General features: G+C 41.4%; 2 protein-coding genes across 4 annotated transcripts in view; one reads left to right on the top strand and one right to left on the bottom strand.

Moving 5' to 3' along the window:
• CMSS1 (cms1 ribosomal small subunit homolog) overlaps nucleotides 1–12,582 on the bottom strand; it is a 381,549-nt gene that overhangs the window by 27,953 nt on the left and 341,014 nt on the right. For all 3 annotated transcript variants that reach the window (XM_027103285.1, XM_027103304.1, XM_027103295.1), the window contains one exon: nucleotides 7,150–7,238. In XM_027103285.1, the coding sequence (XP_026959086.1) occupies nucleotides 7,150–7,238 (89 nt within the window). The remainder of the gene's footprint in view (nucleotides 1–7,149; nucleotides 7,239–12,582) is intronic.
• LOC113618927 (lysine-rich coiled-coil protein 1-like) lies at nucleotides 4,466–5,873 on the top strand. Its single transcript, XM_027103316.1, has one exon. It carries the CDS (start codon nucleotides 4,536–4,538, stop codon nucleotides 5,208–5,210), a length of 675 nt encoding a protein of 224 aa, XP_026959117.1. The 5' UTR covers nucleotides 4,466–4,535; the 3' UTR covers nucleotides 5,211–5,873.

The raw sequence follows: 12,582 nt of genomic DNA, 5'->3' as shown, positions 1-12,582 counted from the left end.
ACCATATGCTAACACATATATATGGAATCTGAAAAAAAAAAAAGGGTTCTGAAGAACCTAGGGGCAGGACAGGAATAAAGACGCAGACGTAGAGAATGGACTTGAGGACATGGGGAGGGGGAAGGGTAAGCTGGGACGAAGTGAGAGAGTGTCGTGGACATATATACACTACCAAACGTAAAATAGATAGCTAGTGGGAAGCAGCTGCATCGCACGGGGAGATCAGCTCAGTGCTTTGTGACCACCTAGAGGGGTGGGATAGGGAAGGTGGGAAGGAGACACACAAGGGAGGGGATATGGGGATATATGTATACATGTAGTTGATTTACTTTGTTATACATTAGAAACTAACACACCATTGTAAAGCATTTATATTCCAATAAAGATGTTAAAAAAAAAAAAAAGACTGGTTTTGGTCTTGAGTGCTCTTGTTAGTTCCCTCTTGGGTCACTCACATGGCCTGAAGGAAGCCATGGGCAATGTTGTGAGGCATCCCTGTGGAGAGGCTCACATGATGAGGGACTGAGGCCTGCCATCAGCCACCTGAATGAACTTCAAGAAGGGTTCCTCATGGTGGAGCCCCTAATGTCCAGCTTACAACTTGACTGACAACTGATGAGAGATGTAGAGCTAGAGAGACTGAACTTAGCCATGCCTGTGAGGTAACAGAAACTGAGATAAGGAATCTTTTCTGTTTTAAGCTACTAACTTTGGGGGTAATTTGTTATACAACAATAGATTAATACAAAGAGAAACAGAATTGAGACACCAGCATGGAAAGGAGGAAGGTAAATCAGAGTAAACAGGACACAGTTCTCTTTTCTCTTAATCAAGAATAATCTTGAAGAGTAGGAGAGATATGAAATGATCAATGTGAAAATAAAGAATTAGTAAGAGGGCTTCCCTGATGGCACAGTGGTTGGGAGTCCACCTGCCGATGCAGGGGACACGGGTTCGTGCCCCGGTCTGGGAAGATCCCACATGCTGTGGAGTGGTTGGGCCGGTGAGCCATGGACGCTGAGCCTGCGCGTCTGGAGCCTGTGCTCCGAGGCAGGAGGGGCCACAGCAGTGAGAGGCCTGTGTACCGCAAAAAAAAAAAAAAAAAAAAAAAAGAATTGGTAAGAAAATACAGTAGTGAGAGAGGTAAGTAAGGAGGGAAAGGGATAAGTACTCTTGCTGAAGATTCTTTTATGATCCAAGGAGATAAACAAAAGGCTAGCTTAAGAAAAAAAGAAGTCCAGTGTTGTCTCTGACGGGGAGAGGATGGGTCATGGAACCATTAAAAGGCTACTGACATCATGGAGACATCAATGAAAATTCACGAAATCCCTCATAAGGGATTATATTCTGGGAACCATAATTACAAAGTCACTAGGGCTGGCTCTGAAATGAGTGATGTTGAGGAGGGAAGAGGGTGATGCAATCTCTAGGAGTAGGGGAATTCATCATTTATTTTGGAAGCAGTATTTGGAAAAAAAAAAAAAAACTACTGGCAAATCTTTATACTCACATTATTAAGGAGGCCAAGGATGATTGTTTAGATGTGAAATGGTTGCTAGAGATGATGTAGTTGCAAGGGTAGAAAACTTGTATAAAGTTATAAACCTGCTGCTTGAAATACTGGACAGATGGGAGGTGTGGACTCAGTAATAAAAATGTGAGGCCCAGCTATGGCAAAGGAGGGAACACCATCTAACTGGACACTCTCACCTGGTGATATTCATATTACAGCTAGCAGCATAATGCCAGGCAGTTCCTATGCAAGCATTAAAAAACAAAGCAAAAAAAAAAACAAAAAAAAACAAAGCAAACAGGGGTTTCCCTGGTGGCGCAGTGGTTGGGGGTCCGCCTGCCGATGCAGGGGGTGCGGGTTCATGCCCCGGTGCGGGAGGATCCCGAGTGCCTCGGAGCGACTGGGCCCATGGGCCGTGTTTGCTGGGCCTGCGCGTCCGGAGCCTGTGTTCCGCGGCGGGAGGGGCCGCGGCGGTGAGAGGCCCGTGTACCGCAAGACAAAACAAAACAAAACAAAACAAAACAAAACAAAACAAACAAACAAACAAAAAACCCCTTCAAGAACAGCAAACAACTAAGCAAATTTGAAAAAAATTCAAAACTTAAATATAGTAAACAGTAATTTCTTTTCTTTTTCTTCTTTTTTTTGATCCAAGAAAAAAATATGATTACTATTAAAAAACAAATACTTGATCACATGTGCCAAATGAATCATATGCCTATGGCTGTGCTAGGTACCATAGTGAACACAAAAGAAACCCTGTCCTCTGAGGTGCTTATGGGCTAGTTGGAAATGCAACCTCTATGTGCATAAACAACTACAGAAGGACTCAAGAAATGACAGTCGGGGGCTTCCCTGGTGGCGCAGTGGTTGAGAGTCCGCCTGCCGATGCAGGGGACACGGGTTCGTGCCCCGGTCCGGGAGGATCCCACGTGCCACGGAGCGGCTGGGCCCGTGAGCCATGGCTGCTGAGCCTGCGCGTCCGGAGCCTGTGCTCCGCGTAGGGAGAGGCCACGGCAGTGAGAGGCCCGTGTACCACAAAAAAAAAAAAAAAAAAGAAATGACAGTCGGCCTGACAAAAAGGCTGTCCTTGGGGTGGTGAGATGAGTTCCAGATGGAGAAGAGCAGCGGGAGACAGGATGAGGAGGCCACAGAAGAGCCCAAGGGACTGTGGTATTCGGGCTGGAGGAGAAGAGACTCCCAGGTCTAATGTCACGGTGGGGGACCCTTCAAGGAGGGGCTGAAGGAGGGACAATGGTCACGGGGCTCCAAAAGGTGTCTGCGGGCAGCAGTGTCAGGGAGCCAATGGCTCACAGCTGGGACACAAAGGGTTGAGATGGGAAGAGGGGTAAGAAAGCTGGGATACCAGTCTAGTCATCCATTATTCCTTTTCACAAATGAGTGCCAGTTCGGGGAAGGTTCTGTGCCGGATGCAGTGGAGATGCACAGTAGTGTACAGCATGGTAGGGAGACCAGAGAGGTAGATGGATAACACTCAAATAAGGCAGAGGGGCACAAGGAGGTTCCTGTGTGAATTCTCTGGCCAGGGCATGAGGATAGGCTTGTAGAGAGTGATAAGGGCACTGTGTCTACCTAGGACTTTGATTCTTTTTTTTTTTTTTTAATTTATATTTATTTATTTATTTATTTATTGGCCACTCAGCATGCAGGATCTTAGTTCCCGGACCAGGGATTGAATCAGTGTCCCCTGAAGTGGAAGCGTGGAGCCCTAACCACTGGACCGCCAGGGAATTCCCAGGACTTTGTTTCCTTAAAGCAATTTGTTAGTGAAAGAAATTAGAGCAAGATGAAGGTGGTTAAAATGAGCAGTAAAATCTCTGGTGATTTTTTTTCCCTTGGCATAAAATAGCAATGGCATGCGACCAAGAAATTCCTTGATGGCATGGTAAATCCAATTTTCCCAAGTTGAATGAGGAAGGACAGGTGGAAAGGGAAATGGAAGCAGTGTCATCCTCAGGGTGTGGCTTAAAGACAGTCAAGTGGGTCATCACTCCTGGTACCCATCTCTCTGAGCTTCAGGTTCTTTGTAAAATGGGGTCCCCCCTACTTCACAGGGCACCTGTGACGACTGAGTCATGGTGCCTTACACAGTGCCTGTAGTGAGTGTTCAATAAATCGTCTTATTATTGTTGAAACCAGGGCTGCTGAAAGATAGGTGAATGCTCATGGAAATTAAGAATGTATTTAACTTTCTCTTCCTCGATCTTTCTCCTTTCTTCCTGTGGTTCCCTGCCATTTATCTAACTTGATGGTTATGGGAAAAGAAGACTCAAGTTGGAAGGAGGTAAAAAATAGGTGGAAATTCAGCAAGGCGAATGCTCTGCCAATAAAAAGACAGTAAAGATGCAGGCTTGGGTGAGTTTATTGATGCAAATTTATTCTTTCACCAAAGAGTCCAGAAAAAGTGAAGAACAATCAAAAATAAAATCAAGGGATAAAGTAATAAAAAAGAAAGCCAGTGGGCTACAAAGAATATTTGGAGCAAGTGCAGTAGCACTCCTCACTGTTATGGCGGCGGTGCCGTCCAGTTGGCCGCTGGTGGTGGTGGCCACTTCCCCTCGGAAGTCCGGTCTCCGCCTCCTGCTCCCACCCTGCTCGCTCGGCAGCGGCAGCGGTGGTCCTTGCCTCTCTGCCTCCTCCACCTCGGCCTGTCCACTGGCGGGCGGCGTTGGCACGGAGGGGGCCCCTGCCTCAGAGAAGGTACCACGTTGAATGAGCAAAGACTGAACTTTTTACAGATACCTTTTGTAAAAGGCTTATAAGGAGTAGTGCCATAATTTGAATCACAATGAATTTCACATTATGAGGTGAATGGGAGCAGAGTATTGGACAAAAATAGATTTTTAAATCTCTGCATCATGGTTTTTAGCTCCTCAGTTGTTGCACAGTCTCACTATTTGGGAAAAGTTCATGCTAAAAAACTGAAGCAATCAATGGGTGAATATGATCAAATTTCTCCACCAAGTTCTCAACCTGTTAAGGAGAACTCCTTGTCAACCTAATGAAGCATTCAAAGACATGTGACTCTTTTCAAGATGAACTTGAAGATTACATCAAAGTGCAGAAAGCCAGAGGCTTAGAGCCAAAGACTTGTTTCAGAAAGATGAGAGAGGATTATTTGGAAACCTGTGGGTGCAAAGAAGAGGTTGAGTCTAGACCCAGGTGTAGAATGTTTGATCAAAGACTCCTTTGTGAAACCGTCCAGACCTACCGAAGACCATGCAGTATTCCGCAAACAGTGGAAAAGTGGTTACCTCACTGGCTAGTAGCTCATGACAGCAGGCTGAGACTGGACTCCCTGAGCTGCTGTCAATTCACCAGGGACTGTTTCTCAGGAAAACCAGTACCCCTGAACTTTAGTCAGCAAGAGTATAACTGTAGCTCATACAGTGTAGAATCTGGAGTTTACAGGCACCTCTCCTCAGAAAACAGTACCAGTGCCCGTCAAACTAGTTATAAACAGATACATCAGAAGAGAAAAAGGCTCCCAGAGAAAGGCCAGGAAAAACGAGAGGAGGAGCGGCCCAAGCATAAGAGGAAGAAAACTTGTGAGGAAATAGATTTAGACAAATACAAGAGCATCCAAAGAAACAAAACAGAGGTGGAAACAGTCAGTACAGAAAAACTTAAGAACCGAAAGGAGAAAAAAAGCCAAGATGTAGCCTCTAAGAAATAGGAACTTAAGGGTAGTAAAGAGAAAAAGGAACAAGTCAAAGAAAGGAAGAAGAGGAGATGCTTTGGGACCAGTCTCTCCTTGGATTTTGAAGCTCTTGCATTGGTTCTCCTGAGGTTAAACTGAAAAAAGAGTTGAGGAGCTTGGTTTTATGATGTTCCTATCGCTCTTTTCATGTGAGCAGGTACAAAGGCTAAGTGAACAGAAAACATTTAGTGTGCTTGCTCTCCAACATGGAAATTACTTTTCCTCTTTTCTAAAATCATTACTACATTTTTCTTATACATAATGTAATTTCCCTTAACGAGAGTGGCTCTGCTTTAATTCATCAAATTGCTATGATGGTGGAAGTATTTTTCCCTTAGGACGTCATTTATTTTAAACTGGAGGATTAATAGGCTTTACAGAATCCATTTCTTGATTGGGTTTTAGTTTGGGGTGGGTGTTTTTATATTCATTAGTTTTCTCTGTGAAGCAGTTTAGATTGATTTTTTTTCCTTTGTTAGATCTAACTTGCAGTATATTTTCTATATTGGAAAGTGGAAAATGACATACATTATAATAAGCTTAAGTTACATACAGTTTTAAACGTTTCAAGGAGTCTTGATACAAAATCAGTTTATATTCTGGAAGTGTTTATAATATAATAAAGTTCTAATTTCTACAAAAAAAAAGAATATTTAGAAACAAGTTCTGCAAGTAGGCACTGATTAGAGGCAGAGGTCAAAGAAGGCATGACTATGGTATGGTCAGTGGAGTTAAGTGAGGTAAAATCAAACAACATCTTTGTGAAATAAATTGAAAAGCTACAGATGTTAACCTGTAGATCTTAGAAAGAATGGTGCAAACTAAAATTGATACAGGGCCTTGGAGTTAAATATTTAATGTCTAGAGAGAAAACCAAGACTGATTATACATTAAATATGTATATCTTGCTGCATTCCCCACCTCACAAAGAAAAAATAATGAATAAAATAAAAGACTTGAAGTATATTTTACTATAAGAATTATCACTTCAGTGCTTACTCTTTGCCAACCACAGTTCAAAGAGCTTAACAAGTGTTAATCATTTAATCCTCACCCGTAACCCTGTGAAGAAAATACACGTATTATCACCACTTTACCAATACGGAGACTGAGGCACAGAGAGTTTAACTTGCCCAAGGCGTCACAGCTTGTAGGTAACCAAAATGCTAAACTGCTTCCCACAATTATCCTGAGCCTGGTCACAAACTTTGGGTCACAAAACTCTAGTGGAATGTGTTTAGGGCCACCTACAATAAGAATAAGGCCACATATGTTACTATGAAGAAGATGGTAACTTTGGACTGACAGTTAGATAGTCCTTTAAAAAATCACACATGGTTACCAATTAGGTCTCAGGGACAATAATGTAAGAAAGGTGCAAATGGATGTGAGTGGCCAGCAAGAAGATTAAAAAGGCAATAAAAGGTCCTAAGTCCAAGGAGCAAAGTTTATCAAATGGCCACTTGTGGTAATACAAAGGTAGCAAATCCCCAATAAGAATTCACACAACAGACATGATGCTAGATAGACATGAAGGCCTGGGAGCCTGCTCACAGCATGTCTTGGTACTGTAATAATGCATTGGTGTGGGGGTAATCTTGCATATCTATGCTATTTGTCTTCTCTTAGGAACTATACTCAAAGAATAAAACTGGGTCTTTGGTAAAAATGTAATACAAGAATCTAAGCTATCATTATTGTAAAATATATTTATATTGTAAAAAATATATTAGGGGGAAAAATAGACCTTGCTGGTTTGTAATTGATGAAGCATGGCTCTTTCAAAGGCAGAGAAGGTAAAAGCTTCCCTCAAATCCCACCAATAACTGGTATTGAAGCACACGGAATGCTGTAGAGGGGTAGAAGAGGCTGATTTCAGAGCCAACAGCTGTGACTCTCCCACAGTGACTGTCACCTGTTCGGTTTTCTTTGACAGGGCAGGAACTGGAGCTCTCTCCTGCTGCATCATTGCTGGGTCTCCTCCTCCTTCACCATCTGATGCTTCTAGGAAACACAAAGTTTAAAAATGAGAAAAGCACCTCTCTCTTTCTTTCTCCCATTGCTAGTGTAATCTTGGTACCATCTTTTTAGAAGGTTCTATCCCTTGACTCATTAATTTCACCTCTAAGAAGCTGAATTTAAGAAAATGATCCAAAATGAAGACAGAGATTTAAGAACGAAGGTGGCAGTGTTATTTATAAAACTGCAAAAATGAAGATTATTCAGATGTCTAAATTTCAGAATGTTTAATTATGGAACACTCATGCTGATTTTACAGATATTAAACTCCCCATTTTCAGATAAGAAAGTTGCTGCTTAGAGGGATGAAGTAATTTGCCCCAGGTCACACACCTGGGAACCCTATTTGAGTCCAAAGTCTTCCCCACAAGTGATACTGCCTGCACTGAGAACCAGCCAGCTCTTGATGCCAGTGTGCTGGCTCCAGGGGTAATGTTAAGAGAGTGGGACAGCAGGATTATAGATCATGAGAAATTCTTAATTTGAATATATAAAATCTTTCAACACTGGAAAAAGTAAATTCTTACTCCAAGAACCAGGAAAAATAAAAACTTTAATAATTTTTCTGTTAAAAAGCTCTTTTAAAGAAACATGGCAACCATAAGTTTCTTACTTCCCATAATGCCATACTGTCTTCCAGATTTTAGTGCTTGTTCTCTTTGAGCACATTTTTGAATCTTTGAAAGGCTTTACTCACTCCCTTTGAGTTTTTCGGTATATCTCAAAGCCCAAAATGTGAATTTGTGAGTAATATTGGTCAGAATTCATATTTAGGTACAAATTAACTAGTTTGGTAGTCCTGAGCTTTTAAATGTTTACATACTATGATGGTTAATTTTATGTGTCAACTTGATTGGGCAACAGGGTGCCCAGATATTTGGTCAAACATTATTCTGGATGTTTCTGTGTAGGTGTTTTTGGTTGAGATTAACATTTGAATGGGTAGACTGAATAAAGTAGATTTCCCTCCCTAATGTGGGTGGCACTCATCCAATCAGATATGGCTGGAACAGAACTAAAAGCATTAAAGAAGAAGTAACAACTGACGCTGCAGAAATACAAAGTATCATGAGAGATTACTAAAAGCACCTATATGCCAATAAAATGGACAACCTGGAAGAAATGGACAAATTCTTAGAAAAGCACAGCCTTCCAAGACTGAACCAGGAAGAAAGAGAAACACGAACAGACCAATCACAAGCACTGAAATTGAAACTGTGATTAAAAATCGTCCAACAAACAAAAGCCCAGGGCCAGATGGCTTCACAGGCAAATTCTATCAAACATTTAGAGAAGAGCTAACACCTATCCTTCTCAAGTTCTTCCAAAATATAGCAGAGGGAGGAACACTCCCAAACTCTTTCTATGAGGCCACCATCACCCTGATACCAAAACAAGACAAAGATGTCACAAAAAAAGAAAACTACAGGCCAATATCACTGATGAACATAGATGCAAAAATCCTCAACAAAATACTAGCAATTCGAATCCAACAATACATTAAAAGGTTCATACACCATGATCAAGTGGGATTTATCCCAGGGAGGCAAGGATTTTTCAATATCCGCAAATCAATCAGTGTGATACACCACATCAACAAATTGAAGGATAAAAACCATATGATCATCTCAATAGATGCAGAAAAAGCTTCTGACAAAATTCAACACCGATTTATGATAGAGACTCTCCAGAAAGTGGGCATAGAGGGAACCTACCTCAACATAATAAAGGCCATATATGACAAACCCAGAGCAAACATCATTCTCAATGGTGAAAACTGAAAGCATTTCCTCTAAGATGAGGAATAAGACAAGGATGTCCACTCTCACCACTATTCTTCAACATTGTTTTGCAAGTTTTAGCCACAGCAAGCAGAGAAGAAAAAGAAATAAAAGGAATCCAAATCGGAAAAGAAGAAGTAAAACTGTCACTGTTCGCAGATGACATGATAGTATACAAAGAGAATCCTAAAGATGCTACCAGAAAACTACTAGAGCTAATCAATGAATTTGGTAAAGTAGCAGGATACAAAATTAATGCACAGAAATCTCTTGCATTCCTATATACTAACAACGAAAGATCAGAAAGAGAAATTAAGGAAACACTCCCGTTTACTACTGCAATAAAAAGAATAAAATACCTAGGAATAAACCTACCTAAGGGGCAAAAACCCTGTATGCGGAAAACTGTAAGACACTGATTAAAGAAATCAAAGACGATACAAACAGATGGAAAGATATACCATGTTCCTGGATTGAAATAATCAACATCGTGAAAATGACTATACTACCCAAAGCAATCTACAGAATCAATGCAATCCCTGTCAAATCACCAATGGCATTTTTCACAGAACTAGAACAAAAAATTTTACAATTTTTATGGAAACACAAAAGACCATGATAGCCAAAGCAATCTTGAGAAAGGAAAATGGACCTGGAGGAATCATGCTCCCAGACTTCAGACTATACTACAAAGCTACAGTAATCAAGACAGTATGGTACTGACACAAAAACAGAAATATAGATCAATGGAAGAGGATAGAAAGCCCGGAGATAAACTCACGCACATATGGTCACCTTATCTTTGACAAAGGAGGCAAGAATATACAATGGAGAAAAGACAGTCTCTTCAATAAGTGGTGCTGGGAAAACTGGACAGCTACATGTAAAAGAATGAAATTAGAACACTCCGTAACACCATACACAAAAATAAACTCAAAATGGATCAAAGACCTAACTGTAAGGCCAGATACTATAAAACTCTTAGAGGAAAACATAGGCAGAAGACTCTATGACATAAATCACAGCAAGATCCTTTTTGACCCACCTCCTAGAGTAATGGAAATAAAATCAAAAATAAACAAATGCGACCTAATGAAACTTAAAAGCTTTTGAACAGCAAAGGAAACCATAAGTAAGATGAAAAGACAACCCTCAGAATGGGAGAAAGTATTTGCAAACAAAGCAACTGACAAAGGATTAATCTTCAGAATATACAAGCAGCTCATGCAGCTTAATACCAAAAAACAAACAAACAACCCAATCCAAAAATTGGCAGAAGACCTAAATAGACATTTCTCCAAAGAAGAAATACAGATTGCCAACAAACACATGAAAAGATGTTCAACATCACTAATCATTAGAGAAATGCAAATCAAAACTACAGTGAGGTATCACCTCACACTAGTCAGAATGGCCATCATCAAAAAATCTACAGAAAATAAATGCTGGAGAGGGTGTGGAGAAAAGGGAACCCTCTTGCACTGTTGGTGGGAATCTAAATTGATACAGCCACTGTGGAGAACAGTATGGAGGTTCCTTAAAAAAACAGAACTACCATATGACCCAGCAATCCCACTACTAGGCATATACCCCGAGAAAACCATAATTCAAAGAGTCATGTACCCCAATGTTCATTGCAGCACTATTTACAATAGCCAGGAGATGGAAGCAACCTAAATGTCCATTGACAGATGAATGGATAAAGGAGATGTGGCACATATATACCATGGAATATTACTCAGCCACAGAAAGGAACGAAATTGAGTTATTTCTAATGAGGTGGATGGACCTAGAGTCTGTCATACAGAGTGAAGTAAGTCAGAAAGAGAAAAACAAACACCGGATGCCAACACACATATATGGAGCCTAAAAAATGGTACTGATGAACCTAGTGGCAGGGCAGGAATAAAGACACAGACGTAGAGAATTAACTTGAGGACACAGAGGGGGAATGGGAAGCTAGGATGAAGTGAGAGAGTGGCATGGACATATATACACTACCAAATGTAAAGTAGATAGCTAGTAGGAAGCAGCCCCATAGCACAGGGAGATCAGTTCGATACTTTGTGATGACCTAGAGGGCTGGGAAAGGGAGGGTGGGAGGGAGGCTCACGAGCGAGGGGATATGGGGATATATGTGTACATATAGCTGATTCACTTTGTTCTACAGCAGAAACTAACACAACATTGTAAAGCAATTATACTCCCATAAAGATATTAAAAAAAGAAAAGAAAAGAAGTAAAAGCATGACCTCCCCTGATTAAGATAATTTTTTCTGCCTTTCTACTTGAACTGAAACATGGGCTCTTCCTGGATCTGGAGCCTGCCAGCCTTCAAGCTAGAACTACACCACCAGCTCTCCTGGTTCTCAAGCCTTCTGACTAGGATTGGAACTAGACAATTGGCTCTCCTGGGTCTCTAGCTTGTCAGTCTATCCTGCAGATCTTGGGACTTGACAGTCTCCATAATTGCATGAGCCAATTCCTTTATGTATACACACATAGATACACAGAGAGAGAGAGACAGAGAGAGAGACAGAGAGAGAGAGCGATAAATATAGACAGATATATAGATATCTATTCTGTTGTTTCTGTTTTTCTGGAGAACCCTGATTAATACCCTGACTTTTAACTACGTAGCATGAAAAAAAGGACTCTACCCAATGAAGTAGTAGCAGGTAGAAGATTAACAGGGCTTTTTACTTATTTTTTAAATTTATTTATTTATTTATTTTTGGCTGCATTGGGTCTTTGTTGCTGCACACGGGCTTTCTCCAGCTGTGGCGAGCAGGCACTACTCTTCCTTGCAGTGCACGGGCTTCTTGCTGCGGTGGCTTCTCTTGTTGCAGAACATGGGCTCTAGGCATGCGGGCTTCAGTAGTTGTGGCTCACAGGCTCTAGAGCGTCGGCTCAGCAGTTGTGGTGCATGGGCTTAGTTGCTCCACAGCATGTGGGATCCTCCCAGACCAGGACTTGAACCCGTGTCCCCTGCATTGGCAGGCGGATTCTCAACCACTGCGCCACCAGGGAAGTCCCTAACAGGGATTTTTAAATGAAGGACTAAGTTGGCATTAAAAGTATTTATAGTGCTGCTTCTGGGAAGAGAGTAGTAGTAGTCATATTTTCCCTTATTCCTCCTGCTAAGTACAGCTAAAAATCCTGACCATTACATATAAAACAAACATTGGAGATCTCTGAAAGGTGGAGAGAAGTCAGACATGCTAGGGACTTTGGGGCCCAAGGAACAACACAGCGGTGAGCTCCCTGGGTTTTCTTTTTGCCTTATTATCTCAGACTTGGAGCTAAAGAAGCTAGTAACTTGGAAATGCCAGTGAGAGCAGAGAAAAAACCGCAACAAATGTCTGCTCTGTTTAACAAAATGACCAGGAAAACAACAGCCTAGCAAGACTGAAAACCTTTAGATAATAACTACTTGACTTCAGCCAAACACAACAGAAAAACTGTTTTCTTTGCTGCCTACACCAGCAAAGGCTGAGTGGGGAACCTAGACTTCCACCTTTGTCAGGCTGTAATGAGGCACCCCAACT

The sequence above is a fragment of the Aethalodelphis obliquidens genome, unplaced genomic scaffold, assembly GCF_003676395.1.
Source record: "Aethalodelphis obliquidens isolate GAN/ISIS:26980383/991018 unplaced genomic scaffold, ASM367639v1 scaffold1, whole genome shotgun sequence".
NCBI lineage: Eukaryota > Metazoa > Chordata > Mammalia > Artiodactyla > Delphinidae > Aethalodelphis > Aethalodelphis obliquidens.
Note: the sequence above shows the minus strand (reverse complement) of the source record. Positions and strands in the feature narration are given on the sequence as shown.